Source organism: Sapajus apella, unplaced genomic scaffold, assembly GCF_009761245.1.
Source record: "Sapajus apella isolate SASKATOON/1434 unplaced genomic scaffold, GSC_monkey_1.0 scaffold60, whole genome shotgun sequence".
NCBI lineage: Eukaryota > Metazoa > Chordata > Mammalia > Primates > Cebidae > Sapajus > Sapajus apella.
The window spans coordinates 10,367,159-10,393,586 of NW_022437000.1; the positions used below are offsets into that span (position 1 = coordinate 10,367,159).

A 26,428-nucleotide genomic window follows, 5' to 3' on the forward strand; every position below is an offset into this window, starting at 1 on the left:
CTCCCCGCGACTCCCTGCACCTGTTGCTGGGCGCTCCCCCAACTCCCAACCCACCCTGGCCGTGTTCAGGTGGACTGCAAGTCCTCCTCATGGATAAAAACGAACACCTGGAGCCTGGGTTTCCACCAGTGCCGTGGTGGCAATGCCCGTGAAGCTTACCCTGCCTTCACGTCCCATCTTCCCAAGCAAACTCTACATAGCAAGGCAGCCATGGCACAGAAGCCACTGAAGTCACTGTCCTCAGCCCTGCCTGCCTGGGCTCTTCTGAAAGCCTCCTGAACAGCAGGCACCAACTTGTGTGCCGTTTTTATGTTTACTGCCTCTTTTCTCACAAAAGTCACAGGCTTGTCTGGCAGGGTTACCTTTGGGGCCAGGGGGCCCTGGAAATCCAATCCCCGGCTGGCCCACGGTGCCCTTCTCTCCCGGCAGGCCTGGCCTTCCTGGGGTTCCAGGAAAGCCTCGGTCTCCTGTGGTGGGAAAGACCAACAGTCAGCTTGAGGAAAACGGGAGGACGCTCTCGTGGTATCCCATTGAACTGGAATTCCAACTGTACCTTGGGGACCTGGGAATCCTGGGGACCCCGGCAGTCCTTCTGCTCCAGGGGGGCCTGGTAAAGGAATTACTTTTCCTGCTTCACCCTTTGGGCCTAGAAAAAAGAAGAGTAAAGAGAAAAGATAATGAGGACCACACGGAGCAGAGAGAGGACATGCAGTGGGTGCGCTGCCGCACCAGTCCCTCCCAGCACCACGTGTAGCAGAGAGCAGAGCCCGTCTGAGCTCTCCACCTCTTCCCTCGGCAATTCTAGGATCCCTCACAGAGAGCTACGCTTCCCCCCAAAACGTGTGTCCAAAATGACCAAGATGTTTGTTGGACACTATAATTCCTTAAGAGTCCACAATTAAGACTCACGAAAACAACCGTGAGATGGCTCTGGGTGACTTCTTAGTGAGCCTGTCCCAAAAGCCAAAGCACTTTTGCTGTTGTCTCTCAATTTAGCAAAGTCTAAGTTGCTTTGAGGCTGACCTAAATTACGTTCATTTGGTGGTAAATTATCCAAACAACATGATCCGCAGGTGATTATGAACGATCCATTAACCGTAATGGAGCAGGAGGAGAGCTCTGCGGTCACTTGAGCAGCGCGGGAAAAAACCATCCTTCCTCCCACGCCAGGAGGCGCAGCCCCAGCCACTCATGCCTAGGAGAGCCACTGCAGTGTCAGGATTGCACTGTCAAGAAAGGACCCAAGGGTTCTCCTCCAAGAATGCACGCACCGAATCTTCATATACCTTGTAAGAACCCAAGCTACGTGGAGCCTCCCGAGAACAGCCAGCACATTCTTTAGCTAGACTATAGAAAACGCCAGCTGACTAACCCTAGGAAATATCTGCTGTTGGTGACGCACACCCCTGGGCGCCAGGGTTTTATGATCACCACAGTTAAACACAGCTCTGGCAGATCAGAGACAGTCTTTCTTCTAATCTCGAAGCTGACTGGGTCTGGATGGCCGAGGAGCCCTGCAGCTGTGGACAGAGGTGCAACGGCCCGCCCCACTCTCCAGAAGCCTTCTTCCCCATCTGCGAGGGTACATTTGCGAGTACTCCAGTTGGTTTTTCTGATGGTAGTTTCTCGCCAAAAGGAAGGCTGATTCCCTTTGACAGCTCTGAAAGACGGCAGATGTCACAAGCACAAAGACAGCACTTGATTTGTTGACTGTGGAATCAAGAGTCGCAGGGAAAGTGATCCGGAGTCCCTGTGCCTGGTTCACCAGGGTCCTCCTCCATTAAACCCGGTATCACCCTACCTCTAATGGAGTCAGAGACATTTCTAGGACCCTTCTAACCAAAGAACAATAGTCAACAGAGTCAGAGCTTGATGCTAAGTACCCACTGATTATAGAAACAGGGAGAAGGATAAGAGCAACAGTTATGTTAGCACACTACACCTGGGCTGCCCTCAAACACTGACATTTCCTATGCTGGAGTGCTTAGATGCTTAGGAACGGGACTGTGTGTGTGTGTGTGTGAGTGTGTGTGTGTGTGTGTGTGTGTGAAAGAGACAGAAACTCGCTCTGTCATCCAGGCTGGAGTGCAATGGCGCGATCTCACTCTGCTACCTCCGCTTCCTAGATTCAAGAAATTCTCCTGCCTCAGCCTCCCAGGCAGCTGGGATTTCAGGCGCCGGGGTTTCACCATGTTGGCCAGGTTGGTCTCGAACTCCTAACCTCAGGTGATCTGCCAACCTCAGCCTCTCAAACTGCTGGGATTATAGGCATGAGCCACAGTACTCAGCCTGTACAATGCATATTAATAAGGAAAAATTAGTCCCTAATGGGAACAGGATTTGATAAAACAGGCTAAATAGGGTTATGGACATAATCAGCAAACTTGTGAGCCAGAACGGCATGGCATAATTGCTCCAACACGGTTCTTCCTGGACACTGAAACATCCAGCTACTTAATTAGTAACTGTTTTTTAAGGCTTACTAGTTACATATTTTTCATCACCGTAAGTCCTTTCACTCACTTCTACAACTTTCTGAATGCTTCCTAGCAACACGGATTTACTTCCCTCATCTACACACAAGGCATCCCTGGCCTCTCCTCGTCTCATTCCAGGATTTTCTAGGGAAGAACAGGAGTGCTCCATGTCTACTGGGAATCGCAGTCAGACAATAACCTATTAGCACCTGCCCTGCGCAAGGCCCAGCACCACAACCCTCTCCCGCTGGCCCTGAAAATAAGCAAGTCACGGGAGAGGAGAATGATGAGGGAGACCACACTCATCCCAGCTACAGGTTCTCTGAAAAACCTCTGGACAGGCTGTGCAGGAGGAAAGGGACCGAGTTTGCCATTTTTACCACATCTTGTCAATGCTCAGCACAGACTTTGGTGCATGATTAACTCAAAAAACAGCAGACAACAAAACCGCCACGGAATGAAATCGCCACCACGGTGGGACCTCCGTACGTCAGTTCACAGGCGTCTGCCGACTGTGAAGAGACGGAGCTCACACCACTCGGGATACACAGAAGCCAAAGCGGGCTGCTCATCAGAGAAAGCCAAATGGGTAAGGAGAGGAAGATGACTTGACCTCGGAGCGGCTTCCATGTAAAGGCTGACTGTAGCTGGCACCTGCTGTATACCCACTTATGAGGACTGCAGACTCAAGTTCTTTTTAGGGAGAACCTGCAAGTTCCCTGGCCCATCATACATGATGGAACATGTATGAGGAAAGGGAGGCATAAAAAGGCTGAAGCCTTGCCCAGATCCTGCCCCACTTCCTGGAAGAATGGAAGTCAAGCGTGTGCCCTGGCTTGTCTGAACCCCGGCCTCGTGTGCACACGAGGTACCTGTCGTGCCTCTGTTTACAAATTCATGCTGCACCGCGAGTTTCTCAGGCCTCACCTGGCAGGCCCGGGGACCCAGGATTTCCAGGAAAGCCTGCTTCTCCTTTGTCACCAATGGGACCAGCAGGACCATATCCTGGGGGCCCAGGGGGGCCGGTGTCACCACGACTGCCTGGGAATCCAACCCCTCCAGGGGGGCCACGCTCTCCTTTCAATCCCACGGAACCCTGATGTGAAAAGAGGAAAACACACCATTATCAGAGACAAACCCACACCTGCCCTTATCACATTCTTCTGTCATCTGTGGTCAATGAGTACTAGAGTTAACTGGCCCACACTATTTATTTACTTCATCTACCCTCCCAGGCAGGCCACTTCATAGTTAATAAGTGAAACCAGCATTCTTCTCCCTAAGCTAAGCTGAGCATTCTCCCTCCCTCATCTACTTAGGGAGATACTTTAGAGAATGAGATGTTGATACTTGGAATTTTTTAAACAATGACATGAATACTATTAACTTTAGATTTCACCTTCCATCCAAAGCAAAAAGATATACAAACATACCTGTTCAGTTCCCCCAGATGCATCAGAAGACACTGATCTGTTATCATCTAATTGACAACACTGGCAATGCCTGAGTTTACAGACTTAACTTATTCCATGAGCCAAGAAACAAGTTCATTTATTCCATCATCAAGGAGATGGAAATACATAGATCTGATTCAAATTACTCAATTCTCTATTCTGTGCAGACCCCTATTTGTAAAATGCACATTCGAAGTCTGGAGATGAACATACCGGCGAGCCCTTGGGGCCAGGAAGACCCGGATGGCCATCTCTTCCAGGAGAACCTGCTCTCCCTGGCACGCCAGGCTGTCCTGGAAAGCCTGGGTCTCCTTTGTCACCTTTGAGCCGCAGGTCGAAATAAATCTCACCAGGCTCCCCCTTGGCTCCTGGCTGGCCCATCAGCCCTGGTGTACCTTGAGGCCCCTGTAAGAACAAAGCCTTGTGATCCACTGAAGAACCCATCCATGAAGCACACCAGTGTGACTGTAACACAGGCAACCACAGAATCAAGAAGCCACCTTCTTGAAAATGGTCATGCATTCAGGCCTCATCTTTCACTTTCTAGGTGCAAGCCAGTCGCTCTGTGGCAAAGCCCCGGTCTGCTGCACTTCTTGTGTTTTTCTTAAAAACACTTATCTTAATTAGGCATTTCAAGCAGAGACCTGGATGGGGCAGAGGGAGTTACAGTGTGGTTTTGGGCACCCAGCTCTCCTTAGGTAGCTTTCTTTCCCTAACAGCTGCTCAACGCTCGCAGGAATGCGGCACCTATCAGGAGGTGCTGATTGACATGTGGTTGGGTGTGCGGCTTCAGTAATGGACAGCCGCTATCCCCAGCTCAGCCTGCTGCCTCAGCCCCAACGGCATGCAGAAGCCTTTTCTCCAGCTTCGGCCCAGCGAGCCACCTATCAGCACCTCCTGGCCATGCCGAATACTCCTGTGAATATTGAACAGGTTTCTCTTTATGCTCGTGCCCAGAATTCCAGAAGAGATAAGGACTTCCAGGGCCCCAGTGAGAGAGGAAACCCTGGGAGTGGGCACTGGGCCAGCTCTGTCATGAGTCATGCCGAGTCAGCAGTCAAATTGACTTCCCCAAGAGACTCACACTAGAACGTTGTTCAGTTCCTGGAAAGTTAAATCTGCAAAGAACACCACCCACACCCACCAATGGCGTCTCCTCCAGCATCCTGAGATGCGAGTGTCACAAGAAAAACAGAAAAGTCTTCCAATAAGTGTCCCAATTACTTGTTCGCTCAGGCTTGAGAAAGGCATCTTCAGACTCCCTGTTGGTTTGGCATAATTTTAACTCTGGCACAATTCACTTAATGTGAATTCTTTCTCGTAAACTTCCTTTCAAAAGGTTCTTAGATATATATGAATCAGTCACATGCACATGCTTCTCTGTGTGCGTATGATATGCATGTATCAAAGGAAGGACCAAAGACAGACCAACATTTGCCCAATCTTTAGACTGAAAATATGGCTAGCACTGGTCACCAGCCTGCTAGGTGTTATGGCCCTTTCTACGGCACCTCTGACCCTTAATGCAGCTCTGCAAGGAAAATATAGAAAGCAGGACTCAGCAGAGGACAAAGCTGACACTCAAAGAAGTTACGTGAGAGATCCAAGACACCCAGCCAGAAAGTGCTGGAGCTGGGGTCCACGCTGATGCATTTGCAGCTGCCAAGCTTGCACCTGATGCCTGTGCCCCTGGAGCACTAAGGACAGTTAGGTATGAGCCCGTTACACAGCGGGGAGGTACAGCTTGAAGGACTTCTGTGTCCTGTTCAAAGTCAAACAAACAGCAAATACAGGACGAACCTCAATAGGGCTGGCTTGTTTTTCTGCCTGAATTGCTTCCTAAGAGCTAAAACATTGCAGGCTAAGGAAGGGGAAGAGCTGCTCTTCCTCCCGTTCCATCCTCCGTGCCAACCATGATGCCCTGACGCCTGGCCCAGTGCCGTCCAGCAGGTTTCCAGAAGTACGGAGAGAGTCAGCAGCAACTCTGCACTGTTCAACGTGACTTGAAAAGTTAAATTAAATAACACAAAAAAATGCAGTTCCCTCATCACAGTGACTGCATTTCAAAGGCTCAACAGCCACCACTGGCCGGCGGCTGCCAGATCAGATGGCAGCAACACAGGACCCTCCTGTCGTGGCAGAGCTTCTCACGGACGGCTACTGGTAGTCTGAGCTGGCCCCATGCTCCAATGCCCCTCATGACCTGGGACACTTCACTTGGACCTACTCAGGAAAGATGGAGCCGGTCTATTTGCTCTGGGTCCCAGGAAAGGCAATAAATTATTTCTATGAGTCACCTGCCAGAAATTGTAGCAGAGGGTCATGGAAAAGTTGTTATTTACTTGAAAGGTGTTGTGGGATTTTTAAAGTGCGTCTCTTTAGTTAATATTAGCTCCTGGGCATCCTTCCATCCCAGCTAAAATTAGCCTCCTCTATGAAGCCTTTCCTGTGGGCATGGGCTGCCTTCTATTCTATTGTATGGACCTCGTTCTGTAAATCACTTTGTTTCATTAGGACAATCTATTTGCAGAGCTGTCTCTCCACTGGTACTTCAGTGCTTTGAGGGTAGGACCAAGGCTTCCTAACTCTGTATCCTTGGTATGCAGAACGAAAGAGATACTGGAGGAAGTACACGTGGAACTGGCAACATTCACCAATTTAAAAATACCAGTGCCAGAAATTACAACCAATGTATATTTTTCTCAACCTGAAAATATCATTACATTATTTTATGGTAATTATTCACAGCCTAAAAATATAAAGCTCTCCAATACTAAGATCTTAGGGTGAGAAAACACAATTTTTAATTTTAACAGTGATTACCTTGCCTGCCGTCATTCTATTTATGAGAGAAATCTGGGCTTTTGAAACAGTGACATTGGTGACCCTAGGATATCTCCTGTGGTTTCTTTGCCACAGCACTTCTTGAATCTAAGTGGTTCAAAGGTCTTTTGATCCATCTCCCTGAAAATAAATGCTGAGGAATCAAATACTGCCTGGAAAATTTAGCATTGGCTGCATTAATTGGGGAAAGTCTGACACCTACACTGTCTGCCTCTAAAAAGTGGTGCCACTGAGGGAAAAGTCAGGGAGTGTTAGTTTCAATTAATCTTCCCAGCAACCAGGAACCATGAAACCTGCTCAGGCCAACTTGGGCTTCATCAACCTGCTTGGGGAGTCAGCCTTTTGTGATCCATTATTCTTTCCCAAAAATCAAACACTTGGCTTTCAAAAGGAAGGGTCGCAGAAATGCTATCTAAGTCAAATGAAAAATCAGAGCATTTTGCTGCTTTTAAATTTTAATTCACGCTCCTGGGTGCTGGTTTGTGGATATCTATTTTAGCCTCTAGCCAAATTCAAAATAAGAGAACCACATTTCTGAGCCAGTTAAATGATGGAGCTTAAAATACAGCTCCCAATAAAATGAAAATTAGTAACTTCTCAATTGAGCTATTTACCGGTAAATCTATTTTTAGAGACTTTTTCCATCTACGGAAAGAAAGGAGGTCCTGATGAAGGCACAGGAGTAGAATTGGGGTTGTACGTTTTATTTTCTTCTTTACCATGATCTCTCCTCAATATTCCGATTTTCTCACCTCCTTCCTCTTTTTCCATCTTTATTAGATTTGTCTGGACTGTGTCTCAGCCGGAACTGAGGCAGGAAGTTCACCAGGAAAGCCCAGGAGATGAAGCGGTGGATAGAGGTTAAAACCGTCCTTTTCTGCTTCCTTCAAAGTTGTTCTGTCTTTGATCCCTGTTACAGTCAGGGCTACCCAGTTATTTGAACTTCTAATTTATTTAGAAATATTTTAAACAATTGCAACTTCTAACTCAGCTCCCCAGGCACCGGGGAAGTTCTGGAGAGCAGAAGCCCAGGATCTAACTTCAAAAGCAGAAAACGATTGCTGAATTCCAGCTGGGTCATTCCTATTTCAACTCGCTTTTGCCCTGGTTTTCTTTTATGGAAGCTTTCAGCAATATCTTTAAAAATTCAAAAAATTTGAAGAGCTACATCAGAAATGAATAATTCTGAAATTTGACTTTCAATTTCTTACAAAAAGAAAAAAAAAAAATGAAAGGAATTGTAGAAACTAGTCCATGCTTGCAGAGCTCAGAAGAACAAAGAAAACGCGAGAGGAACAATGGCCTGAGATTTAAAAGCTTCAGAAACGGAACTGATCATATGCAGGGAAATAATGTCCTTCAATATTCAAGATGATTAAAACAAACTAGAAAAGCTAAGACGCTGGTATTTTGTTCCATTGAAAGGTCTCATGTCGATGTGATCCAGATATTTCATTTATGGATTTGAAAAAGCAACTACGCAATAGATGTTGTAACAGCAATTTTCAACTGAAAGAAGAGGAATAAAAACATAAAAACGTATCTCAAATCCTCAGAGGGAAACGGATCTGCTTTCCTTGATCTTTCCATAGAAACTACTGACACTGAACCTCCTAACAAGGTTTTAGATGATCCGATGTGATGATACCAGCAGCGGTAACACAGAAAGACAGCACTTCAGCTCTGCACTGCGCCGCTTAGGAGTGGCTCCCATGGCTCCATTTGTTTCAGGAAATGCCAGAGACCCCGTGGGAAGGACACAGCCCGATTCAGCCACGCCTGAACACAGGTAGGCAGCAGCCAAAGACGTTTTGACCCGGTGAGAAGAAAGGCGGCTGTGATTTGGGCTCTGCAAGTAACAGTCTTACTCATTCACCTGAGACAAGGGGCACCTGGAGTCACTCCAGAGGGCTCGACACAGAGACACTTACCAGAGGCCACGCTTGCAAACGCAAAACTACACAACTCTGTGGATGTGCTTGGTGGCCACTTGTGATACGTGTGTGAACTCAGACAGGTTTACTTACAGGCACTCCCGCAAGACCGTCTCTGCCAGGCAAACCTCTGTCGCCCTTGGCCCCTGGCTGCCCTGGGAAACCTTTCATGAGAGACAGGGAAAAAGACAGCAACACAGCATTCATGAGACACCTGTCAAAAGCTTTCTGAACCACCAGGGCATGCGTACACCTATGTAACAATCCTGCACGATCTGCACTGTACCCCAGCACTTAAATAATAATAATCACCTTTTTTCAGACTCAAAAGCATAAACATCTGTATAGGAAGCGGATGATTGCTGGGACAGCCCCAAGAGAGCAATAACTAAAATGCCCAAGATGGACTCAGAAAGGGAAAATGTGACCTAACGCACACGTACGCCCGGAAGCGGGAATGCTTCCAGCACCCACCCCCGCCTCCTGCCCACATCCCCAGGGACCACTCAAAGGAAAAATGTAAATTCCGTTAACTGCTTGTGAGATATCGGAAGCTGTGGCATGCAGGGAGCTGTTATGCTGCTGTCTTTTATGGGGAAATCTTTACATGCCAAACGCGTAGGCTATCTTGATCATTCCCAACATGGGCAAATCCTGGAAATGAGGCTAAGCATGCTTGTTATTATGCTCTAGGATTGGCTGCAGAAAACCGGGCCTTTCATAGAGTTTAATCAGTTTCACAGCAAAGGTGCCAACACGAAAGCAATTTCTGAGCTGGTCCTTTCCACATTTGGGTCTTACCTATTTCTCCTGGGGGTCCCTGTGGCCCAGGAGGCCCCCGATAACCTGTTGTATCACAAATGAGGCAACTCTCTCCTTTTTGACCTAGAAAACACAAAGGTTCTTACATGTAACATGTGACCAGAAGTCTCTGGAGTGCACTGAGAGAATTAAAATCACGGCTGTCACTAACATATTACGTTCAAACTTATGTCTGCTCAGTGACTGAACGGGTCCTCCAGGCTCTCTGCTAACGGGTGGAAACTGCGGTCAGATGCGTGTTCCTCTCTGCGTCAATGAACGGGCGTGCCGTCCCTAGCACGCATCACGTGTGACCACAGATGTACTGTTTAATGATTCCAGTTCTTCTCCCAGTGAAAGGACAGGGGCTGCCTCACTAAAAAGTGGTCCAGAAATTCAACAGTGCCTATCAGCCCGAACAGACTTGACGTTTGTAATTGTGTCTCGAATTTTAAAACCTCCCATCCCCTTTCTCTTTGGTTGAGTGCGTCGTCCAGTTCATGGACTTCCCTGGTTGGCAGACTTCGGAAGAAGGAGCCACAAAATCAAGAACACATGTGTGACCTGACACCCAGGACAGCAGAGGAGAGAGACTGCGGCCCTGGAAAAGCAGAGGAGCTACTCTTCTTCGGAAATTCTAACATCTCAAGTCTTGACTTTCAAACCAAGCTCAAAGTCCTTCCAGTGTCTTAGCTATTGCCGTATCTTAAATATTAACATGTCTTATTTCTAGGCACAAATCAGGCATAATATAGAGCAAAAAGTGCTCGTAGAGAAGCTATGCCAGAGACCTCAAGGTGGCGTGGCCATGTTCCTCCCATCCCCGCCCTGGCTGGCAGCCCCCTGTGGGCACTGCTATTGCCCACTCCGCCCCAAGACACCCAACAGGCAGAAGTAAGACAGGGCCGGCGCAGGCGGGCCATGCCCCTGAAGTGTGGGAGCAGGTGCACAGTTTCATTGTGGGCTCTTTTAGGAGGCAGGACAAGAGCCCATCCACGGAAGGGGTGGGATGCGACACAGCTGAGAACCCAGCTAAGTTCTGGGCCCCGGGCATTCGTGGGTATCTCTGTTTGCAAAGCTCCAGGAGGGTGGGGGGATGAGGTGCATTCCGAGCAGATGATGGAGCCGAAAGAGGAACGAAAAGACTCAAGAAGAAAGGTGCTTCTCCTGGGATCTGGGGGATGGATCGCTAAGATCGTAGTGTGAAGAACCTCTGGACGTTGGATCTGTCTCAAAATGGAACAGTCCATCTCACAAAGTACTGAGTGCCTGGCAACTAGAGTGGAGAGACTCATTAAAAACCAAAGCACTGACTCTGATCGGTGGCACCGTGTGATGACAGCCGAGATCGCTTCCATTTCAGGTCCTGCCGTGTATGTGGCTCTCAGAATTCTAAGATGCTGGCTGAAACGTTTCCATGCATCATTTCTGTTTTACACATTTGAAGACTAAAACGTGTTTACAATCCACAGGCAGAAATGGTACACAGAGGGGTTGCTGTGGGGGACTGCCTCCTATGTGTCCTACTCCCAGATTACTAACAGGCATATAGACATCGGAATATCCACTGCTTATTCCCCTCTAAGACAGGACTGTCGATGCAGTGATAATCCACCTGTGCGTCCAGGATGGCTGAAGAGATAAATACGTGTCCTGTGCGGGTGGTAAGGCAAACGCTTGGAAGGATTACAGATGGAACTGAGAGCCCAGAGTGAAGCTGGTTAAAGCCTCAACGGCACATTTGCTCGCACTGATACGCAAACACCACTGGAAGAATTGGTGAGCATTCCATGTGCAGAGTTTCGACCTGGCTTGAAGGAGGGACGTGCATTCTTTGATAACAGAACGCTCTTCTCAAACATTGATGGAAAGATGGTGGTAACAAAGTGTCTGAATTTTATCTGATGACCACGCCCACCATAGCAAGACTGACTTCATGGTCCTTGGAAAGGAGAAAGGGCAAAACTCGGACCTTCAGGGCTGTCTCCATCTTTCTCTCCCAGATCGTTGACTAAGTTCCAGGAAGATGCTTATTCTACAAAATGGATTTTGAAGGGGGGTTCCAAACAAAAGAAGAATATACCTGTGCCCACCCTCACCTGACTCCAAAGCCAGCAAGTATGTGGGAAAAAATCCTATGCACAGGCACAACCACCATTTAAAAAAAAAAATCAAAATCTCTTACCTTTCTCTCCAATTTCACCTGTCAATCCTGGCTGCCCTGGAATTCCAGGAGGACCCTGGTCACCTGGAGGTCCGGGCTGACATTCCACAATTCCATCTGAAATTGAGTTTTCAGTTATAGGATCATAGTGAGGTGTTTTTACCCTCTCCTAGTGTAACCTCTATTCTTTTTTTTTTGAGACAGAATCTCACTCTGTCACCAGGTGCCAGGCTGGCGTGCAGCGGCACGATTTCGGCTCACTGCAACCTCCACCTCCCAGATTCAAGCAATTCTCCTGCCTCAGCCTCCAAAGTAGCTGGAACTACAGGCACATGCCACCACGCCCAGCTAATTTTTTTTGAATTTTTTAGTAGAGACGGGGTTTCACCATATTGGCCTGGATGGTCTCGATCTCTTGACCTTGTGATCCACCCACCTCGGCTTCCCAAAGTGCTGGGATTACAGGCATGAGCCACCGCGCCCAGCCAGCAACCTCTATTCTAAAACCGAAATATTTTAGGCTATTTGATAGGTGTTAAAAACTCAGCTTTAGTTTATTTCAAAATAATCTTAGGATATCAACCACTTGCAAAACATAATCCACACACACCACACACATTGTCCACTCACCATCCCAAGCAATCCCTGCTAACATTTCGACTTCACAAATTCTAAAGTATGTGTGGGTGCGTTACCACTGTCCTGCATACTATCCCATTTCATCATGCAGAGTGTCTACCAGCACCCGTATTTTACAGATGAAGACACGGAGGCTCAAGAAAGTTAAGTGATTTGCCCAGGGTTATGCATCTGTTAAGTCAAAGCTGAGACTAGAACAATTTTATTCCTTCCCCCACCCGCCAACCCAATCTAAAACAAAACTAATCATCGTTTTAGAGCTGCAGACTGCCCATGAGGAAATGCCTCGAATTGTTCACATTCATTTCTGAGTATCGTTTATGTAAAGAGACATAAAAATAAATTGCAGTAATGCACACACCATCTGTCCTAGGTCCTAGTAAAAAAACATCAGTATTGTTACATGATTTGGATACACATTGAGATGACGTTTATATTCCCTTTCCCAAGATCTTTGAAGAACAAGACACACTGAACAACTTGGCACCTAGCATCTCTGCCCAGACCTAATCCTAACATTCAGGCACCGGCACCAAAGGCCCTCCCCTCCCCTTTACAGGGTCTTCCCCTAATGACAGAGTCATGGGCAGTCTCTGTCCAGCTGTCACCTGGACACCCGGAGTCCCCAGGGTGTGGAATGGGGGTGTGGGGCCCTCAGGCTTGGATGCATTAACCAAGGTCAGCTTTCCAGCTTGCCCACGTCAGCCAGAACCAGAACGCCTAAGAAGGGCCCAACCTTGTCTGGTGACTTGGTTTAGAGCTCAGCAGAACGAGCTAGCTCCAGCTCTGTAGGAACTGAGGAGAAGCGCTCTTGCTTTGCTTGTTCCTTATGTGCTATGTGTCTTTGCCTGAGTTTCTCCCCAGGAAGCACAGGAGGTGAGAAAGCCTGAGTGGGGTCACCATTGGTCCCCCACAGCCACTGCTAGGGACCTGCTCCTCGTGTCTCTGGTCCTGCCTGGCTCCTCGTCGACCCTTTGACCTTGGTGCAACTGACACCATCTGTCTTAGACAAAGTGGACTCCATGTTCATGCTTCAAACAGCAGCCCCTAAATTACTGAAAGAACCCACATCTCTTAGCCCTGTGAGCCTAGAATATGTTAATTCCCTGCCTCTGGAAATGTATGCCCAGGAATATTGAGAGACATGTAATGATCACATGCCTTCAGAACATAACTCCTGCCTGCTTCAGCTCAACCAGAATCTCTTCACATCCCTGGCAAAATTAAAAATAAAAATAAAAAATAAAAAAAACCCAAACAAACAAAAAAATGGTACATCCTCACCGAAGTCCATTTAAAATCATTTAATGGGGTGATTATTTCTGAGGAGTTCTAAAATGCGAGTCTAGAGTTCACGTTTTACAACACTTTCTCACGGAGGGTGCCTGCAGCCACAGACGGTTCGGAGCTGGCTGTACCCACCGAGACGAGGAGGCTGTAGGGAACTTAGATGCTGAAATCACAGCACTGCATGGTTCATGCTCTATAAGTCCCAAGGTCGCAATGGCTTTAAGATGTAGCCTCTTTACATACATTATACATCTTAATAAAAATCTCATTTCTAAATCATGACTTAATACTCTGTGATTGGGAATTACTTAACTTACATGGACTCAAAAGGCCACCTAGAAAATGTGGAACAGTAAATATTACAATGTATTCGGCTAACACATCCCATTCCATGAACAAGAGGATAAGCTCATATTTTTGCAGGACATGTGTTTGCATTTCGGCATTTGCAAAATTGCAAATATCCAAAAGAAAGTCCTGTTTCCAGATTTCCCCACTAATGGCTCCCTCAACCCCTCCAGTGCTTGTAAATGACTCTGCTTAAAACCACAGTCTCCCGCCCCGGCCCACCCCACTCCAGAACTTGCTGTTGACTCTCCTGCCTATGCTTATCCCTGGACTTCTTATCATCTCCTGCATTCCAGAGAATTCCCTTGTCTTGGATTACCGCTGTCTGCCCCGTGGAATGCTTGCTCCAAGACGGCAGGATCTGTTGAGTCTTATCACCACTGTTAGGTCCCTGCCTGCTGCCTCCCAGACACGCCCTTCCCTGCTGCATGAATCTAGAACCCAAGGCCCCTTGGACAGGCTCACAACGTTTTCCCATGTTTCACAAAATCACAAAAGAAGAGGAGAAAAGCTCCCCAAAGTCACATATGACCTGTTCTTTCTCCTACTCAAATTCATGCAGATCACATTCCCAGTGAAGCTGCCAGGCTGGAATCCACAGCTCCGTCTAGTCCTGGCCCAGCCCCAATATGGCCTGATCCATGAGAACTCCCTTTCAGAAAGATGTGCTTAAATTCTAGCAAATAAGTCTTGCTGGGACTGGAAGCCTGGGAATCCTTTCTTACTCAACCCCACAGAGGACTTGTGTTTCAGGGGCCCCACAGAGCATACGCTGGTTTTGACCCAGCAGGTTCCAACGGCTGGGTCTGGGTATCCGAACACACTCCCATTGGGCAGGTTGACTTAAATTCTGGGAGATTTTCTTAGAGTTTGCGTTGATGTTGTATTGGGACCACAGGGCCATCTTAATTGAATCAAGAGTTCCATGTTACATGTTCAGCTTTTCTGGAGTAAAATCTGGCTTTTCTGGATTTTACTAATACAATCTTTACCCATGTAATCCTGTCTTCCTTGTTTGTGTGTGTGTGTGCATGTGTGTGTGTGTGTCCTACTATTCATTTGTATGAAGAATAATGTGTTCTGTTTTCAATAAAAACTACATAACTCAACAGGCTTGCTTTTTAACTTTCAATGCCAGGTTTGCTTTAACATTGGGAATATGATCTGTATGAATTTGGGTAGGAGAAAGCGTGGACCATATGTGACTTTGGGAAACTTGTAGATGCTTTTTCATTTTAGAGTCTCAGAGCTGGTTAACATATTATGTATTCCTTTAAACCAACTTTACTTTTTATTTTAACTATTGCTTTTTGTAGCACGGTTAATTCTGTGAAGATTCCCTTAGAGGAATATGAATGATTAGAAGAATCCACGCCTTTCTATTATACTCTGGGTGTTGGGAATGTTACAGCCCCCAGCCTGGCTCTGCCAGGCACCCTGGCATTTGCTTGGACACCACATTAAACCATCCCTGAGGGAACTCACTTGTGTAGCCAGGCTGCCCAGGGGGCCCGGGGAGGCCGGGAGGACCCGGGGGCCCGTCTCTTCCACTTGGTCCTGGCAGAGATACACCCGGAAATCCTCGTTCACCTTTTTCTCCTCTTTCACCAGGGAAGCCAGGCGCACCAATCTGCCCAGGTACAGGGAGGCCTGCAACCAGACGGAAGCTCACATCAATAACCTCAAGGCCACTTGGCATCTACAGCACAAACTCATTCTCCTAACTCTGTTCAACGTATCGCTGACAGGGGAACTGCTTTAGACAAGTAAAACCAAATTAAGCTGGCAGACGTTTTGCCATTTCAGGCTGACAGTCAAGTGTTTCCTACACATTAACTTCAAGGAACAGGGACTCATGATGTGGACATTAAAATCTGTGAGTATCTCTTAGTGCAAATAGCATTCCCAACATATAAAACACAGGCTGTAGAAGGCGCACCGCATTTCTACTTGGAGCATGAGGGCATAGAAACGTCATTCAACAAAGCGAAAGTGGACCTGAGGCAAAGGGACGGTCACTGGATTGGCAACCTAGAGGCAAGAGCAGGAGAGAACTAGGGACATAGAAGAAGGTTCTGTGAAAGGGCGTGAAGTCAAGGTAGCAACCAGGTGTGAACATGACAGGTTAGCTTCGGCCACTGTGACTCCCTGAGGGAAAGACCACGTGGGCTGGGGATTGCTGAAGCCTGGAAGCACCTCCTGAGAGTGTGACGAGGGTCCGCCCGGAGGAGGCTCTGCTGCTCCCCGGAGGGACGCGCCAGCCTCTGCTCCCAGAGTGTGTGTGACGAGGGGGCTGCCCGGAGGAGGCTCTGCTGCTCCCCGGAGGGACGCGCCAGCCTCTGCTCCCAGAGTGTGAGAAAAAGGAAGGGACACAGACGACCTGGCGTGAATGAAGAACCGCGTGGAGGTGAGAGGGAGGAGGACACTGAGCCTGAGACCTCCAGCCTGTCACTGCAGAGAAAAGCCACAAGCATAACCTGCTCCAAGACAGCCAAGGGCCCCGAGGGGCAGCCCCTGTGGGCTTCCGCCAAATACTGTGCGCCCTTCCTGAGTGGCAAGGGAGGAGGCTGCACCTCTCATGGACAGGAAATTGAAGGAGCTCCCTGGCATGAAGCCAGCCCACACCCTCAGAGTGGGGAGGACGGTCAGGGAGCACGGGCGGGCAGTGGCCACAGTCAGGGCCACAGGCAAGCCCAAGGCGGGGCTGGACGGAGAGGAACACAGCGGTTTTGGGAGGGGACATGGTAACTCCTCCAGCCAGAACAACTTCAGTGCCTTTTTAACAAGCGTCTGGGTGAAGAGGCCACTAAGGAGTATATAAAACGCTGTAGACAGTAAGCAAGGCCCCTGCTGAGGGGACATGATGTCATTCCCGAGAGTCCAAGAGGTAAGAAGGGACAACAGCATTGCTTTCAGGGTAGATTCAGAGTTTTTACAGAAAAGAGAGAAAGTGGAAGTGGACGAAGGCCCTGCCCTGAGCCAGGCGTGGGCTGTGTGGGGTGTCGTCTGTTCCCCCAAAAAAGAAAAGGGGAGCTCTGCAAGAACTTAGGCCAGCTGGAAAGGAAAAAATATAAAATAATAAATAGGGGGATAAAAAATCCATGTAAAAATTGAAAACAAAGCAAAAAGCTTAAAGGCTGCGAGCATGAGCTGTGTGCCAATGGTAGGGCATGGGAGCATTTCTATCAGACACTTATTTTATCAGCTCTGGGACCTGGAAGAATACCACAGATGTGCACGCACACACGTGTACACACATGCATCTACACACATGTATGGGGACAACACGTGCACACATGCATCTGCACACATGTACGGGGACGACAACTCACACACATGCATCTGCACACATGTACGGGGACAACACACACACAGGCATCTGCACACATGTACGGGGACGACAACACACACAGGCATCTGCACACATGTACGGGGACGACAACACACACAGGCATCTGCACACATGTATGGGGACAACACACACACATGCGTCTGCACACATGTACGGGGACGACAACACACACACAGGCATCTGCACACATGTACGGGGACAACACACACACACATGTGTCTGCACACATGTACGGGGACAACACACACATACATGCATCTGCACACATGTACGGGGACAACAGTGAGCCTCTGCAATGTACAGCCTGCTAGGACTCGCACGTTGGCTCTTCTGGAGTGGCGGCAGAATAGCTTCACCGTGAGGAGCCCTGGGGTCCGGGGGAGGCCAGGCTGGGACTGGGCACAACAGCTAGAAGGGGGTTGGTGCTGGAGTCTGATCTACAGCTGGGGAACATCCCAGAGGGAGGGGAAAGTGGTGGGAACGCTGAGGAGGAAGGCGTCTGATTGTGCTAGAGTCGGGGCTCTGTGGAAAGGCAGGACCTGCTCAGTGGGAGCCGTGCGAAAAGAGGGGGCAGGCTGGCTCGGGCGGGGTTAGATCAGAGCTGAGCAGAACAGATCTGGACCCCCAGGAGAGACATAAGGGTGTACCTGTTCATTAACGTGCCAAGCTGTCACTTACAAAGGCCAGATAGTTATCTACGAGCATTTTGTCTATTCTGCTTCCACAACTAGAAAAGATGCGGTAAGATTGCTACCAATTGTGTGCAAATATCTAACATTCATGATAAATTACATATTCAGAACATAAACAGCACAGAAGGTGTGCAACTATGCTATAAAAAAATCAGTTAAGGAGTCTCACCTGGAGGTCCGGGTTGGCCTTGTATTCCCGGGAAACCTTAAAAGAGAAAGAGAGAATTGGAGCAAACAAAACAGTTCACCCGTTTGTACACACTTTTTATTTCTCTGCTGAAAGCCTTGCTTGGTGCATTAAGTGTCCATGCCCAAGGTGAATGTGGCAAACAGAGCTGGAGACCACCTGAGCCCCCACTCGGGAAATGCATTGCTCTCGAAGCTACAGCGAAGGGCTCCTGGACCCCCCTGTGGCAGTGAAATAGGAACTTGGAGGAGACCTGGTCACCAGGCAGTCCTGCGAGGCCTGCAGATGCTTTCAAAATATGGGTGGACACAGGTCAAAACTAGAAAACAAGAGAGGAAGAAAGAGAAAGCCGGGTAGAGAGAGAAGGAGGGGGAGGAGGAGGAGGAGGAAGGAGAGGAAGGGGAGGGGGAAGAGGGGGAGGGGGAGGAGGAGAGGGAAGAGGAGAGGGAAGCGAGGAAGGGGGAGGGGGAGGGGGAGGGGGAGGGGGACGGGGGAGAGGAGGAGGAAGAGAAGGAGGAGGAGGAGGGAGAGGAAAAGGCAAGAAAGCTACCTTTCGGGCCTGGCTCTCCTCTTGGCCCCGGAGTTCCAGGGTAGCCCCGCTCTCCTTTTTCTCCCAAAGGTCCTGTGCCTATAACCTGAATCGAGAAAGGAAAGGTGATGATCCCGCAGCATGGGTGGCTAGTCCTGTAGAGTAAAGCAGTATGAGTGAAGAAACGGACATATTCGTTATTATTTCAAGACGCACGGAAGTGAAGGAGCAGCAGCGGCGGTGGACAGGGAGGAAGGGGATCGTCCTCAGACACGTATGCAGGAACTGGGATGTAGCGGACCCTGCAGAGGACTCTGCCAGGCAGGCGCTCCTGCTTCCTCTCATAATCGTTTGCCTGGCAGCGGCTTTTCTAACACTCCAGCGAGGTAAAGTTGGACTAATTTGAGGCTTAGGTTTATAACTTCTAATTGTACATACAAGCCATAAATTAAATGTTTTACATTACAGGTATTATGACAGGAACACTCTTAAATTTCCTTAGGCTATATGTAATAGGAATATGCAAATTTTCTTATTGGAAGAGTTTTTGGCTTTTTTTTTTTCTGATGACCAAAAGTAGGCATTTCCTTAAGGTAGCAAGACAATAAGAGGCACTTTTGGCTCATTAAAAAGGGGAAAATTCACTGAGCCTGATTCTAAATTAATAAAATTCAAGACAAGTGGCAAAGCCAACTTTTGTATATTACCTTTAAAATGTAATTCCTGTGTATTAATTAAATTAATAGACATTATTAAAACATGTCAATGTAAAATGAGGCTTATAAATCCGAGGTCTGACCTCATCACTGATGAAGAGTTTGATTGAACTCTTTGTACAGATTGCTGGCGTTAGCCTCGTTCTCTGCCTGTCAGACCACAGAGCACTCTCATAAATTCAGTGTATTGAAGAAGCTAGAATAAATTCTATAATGCTGGCATTTTAAGGAAAACACTACCTAATGCAAGAACATGCAGAGAACATTTGTAAGAACATGTAGCTTGATTTAGTCATTCCACAAGTTATATACACTCCACAAGTTATATACATTTATGTATATAACTTGGTATACATCATGATGTATACCATAAGTATATACAAGTTTTACTTGCCAGTTAAAAAATTAATACAGTAAAACCTTCGATGTAAATCTATAAATAAAATGGGCTGTGTGAACGCATTACCTGTGGCACTGTAAGGAAGGCAGCAAAGGAGAGAATGGTAACATTTTCATTAGTTCAAAAAAACCAGGGGCAAAATGGCTGAAGCAATGACTGCACAGCTCTGACAAGACGGAAAATGAGCACCGTGAAGACACTTGCAAACATGACAACGCCTATTTTTAAATGTCACACACATCACTGACAGCTATGCAAAATATGTATGTTGTCCACTAGTAAAGTGTTATTTGCAAAAATAAAAATTGTTTTGCCAGGATAGTTAAATCGTAGATGAGCCTGTTTCTCTTACAAAACTTTTCCTCAAAGGACCATGTTTTTTTTCCTTTTTACTTAAAAAAAAAAAAAAAAAAGGTGTCAAGGCCAGCACAGTGGCTCATGCCTGAAATTCCAGAACTCAGGGTAGCCGAGGTACGTGGATCACCTGAGGTCAGGAGTTCGAGACCAGCCTGGGCAACATAGTCAGACCCTGTCTCTACTAAAAATACAAAAATTAGCTGGGCGTGGTGGCAGGTGCCTGTAATCCAGCTACTCCTTGAACTCGAGAGGCAGAGGTTGCAGCGAACCAAGACTGCACAGCTGCACTCCAGCCTGGGCAATAGAGCAAGGCTCCATCTAAAAAAAAAAAGGAGTCAAATATGTTACTAATATTCTCATCCATGTGCAACCTTTTCATTTTCAGTGGTTTAAAGATGTGCAGGAATTGTCAAAATATAATAAAAATAGTAAATACTAAACGCCATACAATACAAATTAGAAAATCATTTCAAGTAGCATAAGCCACTTTACACAAAAAATGCAATTCTAGAGAGCTGTGGGCCTGTGCCCTGTGTTCCGCTCCTTCCTTCCCCAGCATGCTCGCAGACCAGGGACAGCACCCTTACTCACAATTCCAGGTGGGCCGGGAGGACCTGCTTCGCCTTTTTCTCCCTACAAAAGAAAAGAAAACTTTCCCTGCATTTTCTTACCATAAAGATCGTCTTGCAGAAAGCAGGTTAAACATTTCTTCTGGTAAAATCGAGTGCCTGGGGAACATTAAAACTATTTTTCTCTCTTTAGTATCTCTCATTCTGTGACTATTAAAACAAAAATGAATAGATGGCCAGGCGCGGTGGCTCACGCCTGTAATCCCAGCACTTTGGAAGGCCGAGGTGGGTGGATCACTTGAGGCCAGGAGTTCGAGACCAGCTTGGCCAACAGGGTGAACCCCGTCTCTAAAAAAAAAAAAAAAAAAAAATGAATAGACTTCACTTTTTTTTTGCATACACGTGACACGTGAAAATAAGGATTTCTGTAAAATGTCGGCTGGGGGCTAATTATTCTTTTTCCAAAAGAGCCCAGATACTTGTCCTGTTGCTTGCACACTCCCTTGGAAAACAGCACCATTGATGAGTGGAATTGGTAACCAAGGCTTCTCCACTTTAAAAAGATAAATGAAATAAAATAATATAAAAGCATAATTTCCAAATATATTTTCTTAAAGAAATCATTTTACATGAGGTTTTTAGGTGAAGATTTTCTCAAATTTGCATTGGAGGTCATAATATAAAATCTAATATTAACTAAAAACATTGGTGGATAAATTCTGATCACTTTAAGTTTAAATCTCATCCATAGTAGGTGAAAAACCCAAAGAAATTAACCTTTTCATATCAAATATTTTTATATAAAAATCATCAAAATGATTTAAACAGCCCAAAAATATGTACATTATGACACGAATGTATATTTTTTCCTTTTATATTAAAGCAGTAAACAAGAATTGAATGTTTTGAATTTTCTTATACGAATACCAGATTTTAGAAATATCTAGAGGACATAAATATCTCAGCCACTATGTTCTAAATATACCTACATTTAAAATTTACAGGATTTTACTTCCTGAAAAAATTATGGCCAAGGAGTTCTCCCTTTTGTCCCTGGCTTTAATAAATTGCCTGTAGGCTATGCAGGCCCTCTCCCCAGCTTTCCACTTGCCACTGGTGATGAATATTCCAAAATTATCTCTTGTATTAGTAAAGATTTACATTACCTAGTCTCATAGTAAGAGAGAAAACTAAAGCAATAATGAGATTTTTTTCTGCCTGTAAGATTGACAAATATTTTTTAGAGTTTGTTTGTTTGTTTATTAATTCCCCAACTAAAAGGATCCTGGCCTTGCAGAAGGACTTTCTGGTGCAATTTGGTTGCATGTGGCAAAAATTTCAAAACAAGTGTCCCAATGTGGACCCCACTACTATGCTTTTAGGAATTTGACAGAGAAACAACCAGACAAGTGAGCAAAAATACTTGTAAGCATACACATTCGGAAACGGCCCAAATACCAGGCAACAAAAGGCAGGGATGTTCATATTACAATTATGCTGATGGACATTGAAATAGATCCTCCTCATATGATTACCTGAAAAAGTTAGTTATACTGTTCACTGTCACCTTTACAAACTGCCTGCTTGTGTATGCACCTGGGGACAATGTGAACTCTGGACATTTCTGAGCAGTTTATAGAAAAAATTAGGGAAACTTTCTTTTCTTCTTGATATCTTTCTGTATTTCCCATTGTTTTATGATCAGGAAAAAAAATCTACTACCAAAAAAAGATATAAAAACTTGACTGAGTGGCACATTTCGTGTATTTTCATTTTATTTTTTAATCCTGAACACAAAGGAAGCCACTAAACTGTGTTTCTTCCATAAGAAGCATAAACAAGTGTTTTCCCTGAGCACAGGGTCCTTTATTCTAGGAAAAAATAAGCAGACTTCTGGGTTGAATTGGAAAGTGAAGATAAAGACTCACAATAGCGCCAGTGTTTACCTGTGGGCCCTGGCGGCCTACGAGTCCTGGGTACCCGGGGTCGCCAGGAAAACCCTGAAACCAGAGAGAGGCAGCAATCGTCAAGAGGCCAGTGACAGCAACAGTGGGCCTGCTTGTAAAAACTGCAGAGAAACACTTACGGGGCTCCCCTTCTCCCCTTTGTCACCATCTTTTCCGGGTTTTCCCTGTAAAGATGCAAATGTTAGTTTTAATAAATAATAACAGCAACTAGGATATAACACCAAAGCTCTGATTCAGATAGCTTAATATGCTGTCTCTTTTATGAAATCACAAGCAAGGTGAAGGAGGGCTCCATGTAAGTTGGCAACACCACAACGATAAGTAATGCAGTTTATGATGAGTAACTGAACAGGTTACAATAGAAAAGAGCTCCATTTTTAAAGAACAGAGTCTGATGAGCTATAAGCCTTCTAAAATATGATTGTATCTTGGTAGCAAAGCTCACATCAGAGAAGTTTGCCTATTGGCAGCTGAGTATTCGCAAGCTTATGCAAATGCTTTATTTCACACAGGTTTCTGCATGTTACTTCCAGGTAGAAACCAGAACCATTCCAGCCGACTAGCAGCGAGGTAGGTCTCACATCACCACCATCCCCAAAGTGAGAAGCATCTCAGCCGCTCAGGCTTGTGACTGTGCAAACACAGCCTGGTGTTCCGGGTGGTAAAGTCCAGCCAGCCTGCTGCTCTTGAATAGAGCAGGACCGAAGGTTTCAGGGATGGCCCAGGGCTCTTCGGAAGCCTCTTTCCACAGCCAGTGGCTGATCCTCAAACAGAGAAGGACCTTGCCTTCCTGGGAGGCCTTGCAAATGATACAGCTCAGGAGTCTGGGAAAAGCACTTCCGGGCACGAAGAGATAAACTAGAAGTCCTGTGAGCTTTTCCATTCTCATGTTTCTATGAATCCGCGACTTCTGGCTCGAAAGAACTGTTTTAGGGTAAAAGGGCTTTGGAAAGCACTTACTCTGGGTCCGGGTTTTCCGGGTTCACCTTTCTCTCCGACCCCTGGCATTCCCTTAAATGAACAAAAAGACAAAGAGATTCATTCATCTATTTAAGCAAAATTAGATAAATATTAAATAGATAAATAGTAAATATTAAATTAGATAAATATTAAACTTAAGGTGAAATAAGCTTGTAACTTAAATCGGTACTTTATGGTCTCTGACCTAAAAATAATAGGCAGAAACTGAGTACTTACTTGAAATCCACGTTCACCTTTTTGGCCCTGAAAGAATTAGAGAAACAGATAAGCACTATCAAACAGCTATATCAATTGTTGTATGCTACATTAAACACACAGCAAGGAAAAACAGCACACTTTTTCTGTTATATTAACAAATAAATTCACGTTGATCTCCAGCACTCACTTAGCATTGACAGTACAAATGGAGGAAGGGCAGGGTTCATCATGCTTGACCCAGGATAACCGGCCCTGCCTTCCTCCTGACCCCCGGCCCGGCTCCCTCCTACTGACCAAGCCATATAGAACTTGGGGCACATTTAAGAAGCCCTGATCCAGGGGGTGAGCCTCAGATGAGGCTTAGACCAACCCGGTTCCAGCTGCCTCTGCTCTCAAAGGTGCTCCTATTTTATGGAATGAACGATCTAAAATCTGTTTTCCAGGTCAGGATTGAATGTAGCTGGAAAAACTGAGTTTCGACCCAGTTTCTCTTTGTCCCTTGGAATTTGTCCAGAATTAGAAAACCAGTATTCACTGGATGAAGCCCATCCGTACCTTTTCTCCCTTGGTGGCATAGTCTCCTTTTTCTTGAACTTGAGCTTGTCCTGGTACTCCCGGAGGCCCACTGACCCCCTGATCACCCTGTCAGCATAAAAATGTGAAATTCATTAGGCATAGAAACAATTATTCAAAGATTAAAAAATGCAGAGACAGGTAAAACCCTAAAATAAAACCCCTATTTTTACAATGTAATTATACTCCATTGTATTCTAATCATCCTTGCCTCTGCAGAAAATTTCAATAGGAAGATGGTACAGTAAGTATCTAAAGCAGGAGAGTTTCACTTTCCAGGGGCCACAGAAGGATGAGCAGCCACTAGCTCAGGAATAAGGAATAACCGTGGAATAAGAACACCTACAAGGCAGCTCTGGACGTGCCTGCACCTGTATAGTGTACATTGGCTTCGGAGGAAAGGAATACAAACTGCCTAACAGAGTTTGAGAAAAAAGAAGGCATTTTAGGTAACCCCAAAATAAGACAAGCATCAAGAGTCTCCTTCCTCAGGCATCCTAACTGCTGACTACACCTCAACATCACAAGGGCATACATTTCAGAGTCATCATACAGCAAAGTGTGTGAAAAGAATGGGCCAAAATCTGGGGTGGCAAGCAGAGGCCACCTGCGCATCCAGATCCATCCAGGCCCCACTGTAGTGGGTGCCCGGGTTGCAATAGCCCCTACCAGCTTGGGTGTCAGAGGAGAGTCTGGCCCTTCCACAGGCTGGCTGCAGCAACGGCAGGCAGCCTGTCTTAGCCAGTGCCTGCTTCATTGGTCTGATCCAGGGAAGCTCCTGAAGAGGATCAGGGACCCGCCCCTTGCCTCCTCTCCACAGGATGAAGTCGACTGCTGTGGTCTGTGCCCTCCCGGCTCCACACTGCATCTCCTCTCACACCCACCTGGCCCTGGACCTGCCTGCCTCTGAGAAGAGAGGCCGACGGTGAGGGGCCACTGCCAACTGTGCTAGTCCCAGTGCTCCTGGTGACGGCCCTGGACCTTCCCGCCTCGGAGAAGAGAGGCGGGTGGTGAGGAGGCCACTTCCAACCGAGCTAGTCCGAATTCTCCTGCGGATGGACTTCAGCACTGCAGGGCTTACAGCGTCAAGTCCTCAGTTTGCTAATGGTCAAGTCCTCAATTTGAGGCTTATAAATCCGAGGTCTGACCTCATCACTGATGAAGAAGAGTTTCGTTGAACTCTTTGTACAGATTGCTGGCGTTAGCCTAGTTGTTCTCTGCCTGTCAGACCACAGAGCACTCTCATAAATTCAGTGTATTGAAGAAGCTAGAATAAATTCCATAATGCTGGCATTTTAAGGAAAACACTACCTACTGCAAGAACATGCAGAGAAGAGTAACTACACTTAGAAGAGTCTAAGCGTTGACCCGGAGGTGGGAACTGTCGGCTGAGGACTGTGATTTTCAACATGAAAGCACTCCAGAGCCATGTGCACTCACCTTGTCACCTTTCGGTCCTTGAAAACTTAAGCCCATTTGCCCCTGTGGATTAAAAAACACGCTTCATTATTGGACTTGTCGACTTTGCTCAAAGTCATTCTACAAACCTCACACAAAATGCCGTAAGACGGTAGATTTCAGGCAACAGCTTTGTCCCATAACCTCATAAAACTTTCTGCAAAGTAATGATCATGCTGTATTCAATGGCTATGAAAAAAGTTTTAAAGTATTACTGATCAAAGATTCTAAGACCTTTTTTTAAATTTACAGTTTTTAAACTCTTGCATTGGAGAACTAAAGGAAATATCAGTGATTCCAAAGTATTGACTAAGGGATGAATGACAGACCAATATATTGATAGATGATTAATAGATAATAAATGATAGACGATACTTAAAAATATATTTAGATAAAGACAGGGTTAGTTTGCCAACGTTTTTACAGACTAAAAGGAGGAGAAGAATGAGCCATAGCAATTTCATGACAGTCTTATACTAATACCAAAGGGCAAAAAAT

The 26,428-nt window shown here is 46.4% G+C and overlaps 1 protein-coding gene across 1 annotated transcript in view; it reads right to left on the bottom strand.

The window, feature by feature from the left end:
• The window catches only part of COL4A1 (collagen type IV alpha 1 chain), a 148,672-nt gene that overhangs the window by 31,522 nt on the left and 90,722 nt on the right, over positions 1–26,428 (bottom strand). Inside the window, exons 12-28 of the mRNA XM_032246203.1 lie at positions 25,913–25,954; positions 24,455–24,541; positions 23,918–23,944; positions 23,681–23,731; positions 22,840–22,884; positions 22,700–22,753; positions 20,776–20,817; positions 18,733–18,817; positions 18,165–18,200; positions 15,437–15,601; positions 11,696–11,791; positions 9,511–9,594; positions 8,803–8,873; positions 4,145–4,336; positions 3,405–3,573; positions 554–646; positions 363–467 (exon numbers count right to left, since the gene is read on the bottom strand). Coding sequence (XP_032102094.1) covers positions 363–467; positions 554–646; positions 3,405–3,573; positions 4,145–4,336; positions 8,803–8,873; positions 9,511–9,594; positions 11,696–11,791; positions 15,437–15,601; positions 18,165–18,200; positions 18,733–18,817; positions 20,776–20,817; positions 22,700–22,753; positions 22,840–22,884; positions 23,681–23,731; positions 23,918–23,944; positions 24,455–24,541; positions 25,913–25,954 — 1,444 coding nt within the window. The remainder of the gene's footprint in view (positions 1–362; positions 468–553; positions 647–3,404; positions 3,574–4,144; positions 4,337–8,802; positions 8,874–9,510; positions 9,595–11,695; positions 11,792–15,436; positions 15,602–18,164; positions 18,201–18,732; positions 18,818–20,775; positions 20,818–22,699; positions 22,754–22,839; positions 22,885–23,680; positions 23,732–23,917; positions 23,945–24,454; positions 24,542–25,912; positions 25,955–26,428) is intronic.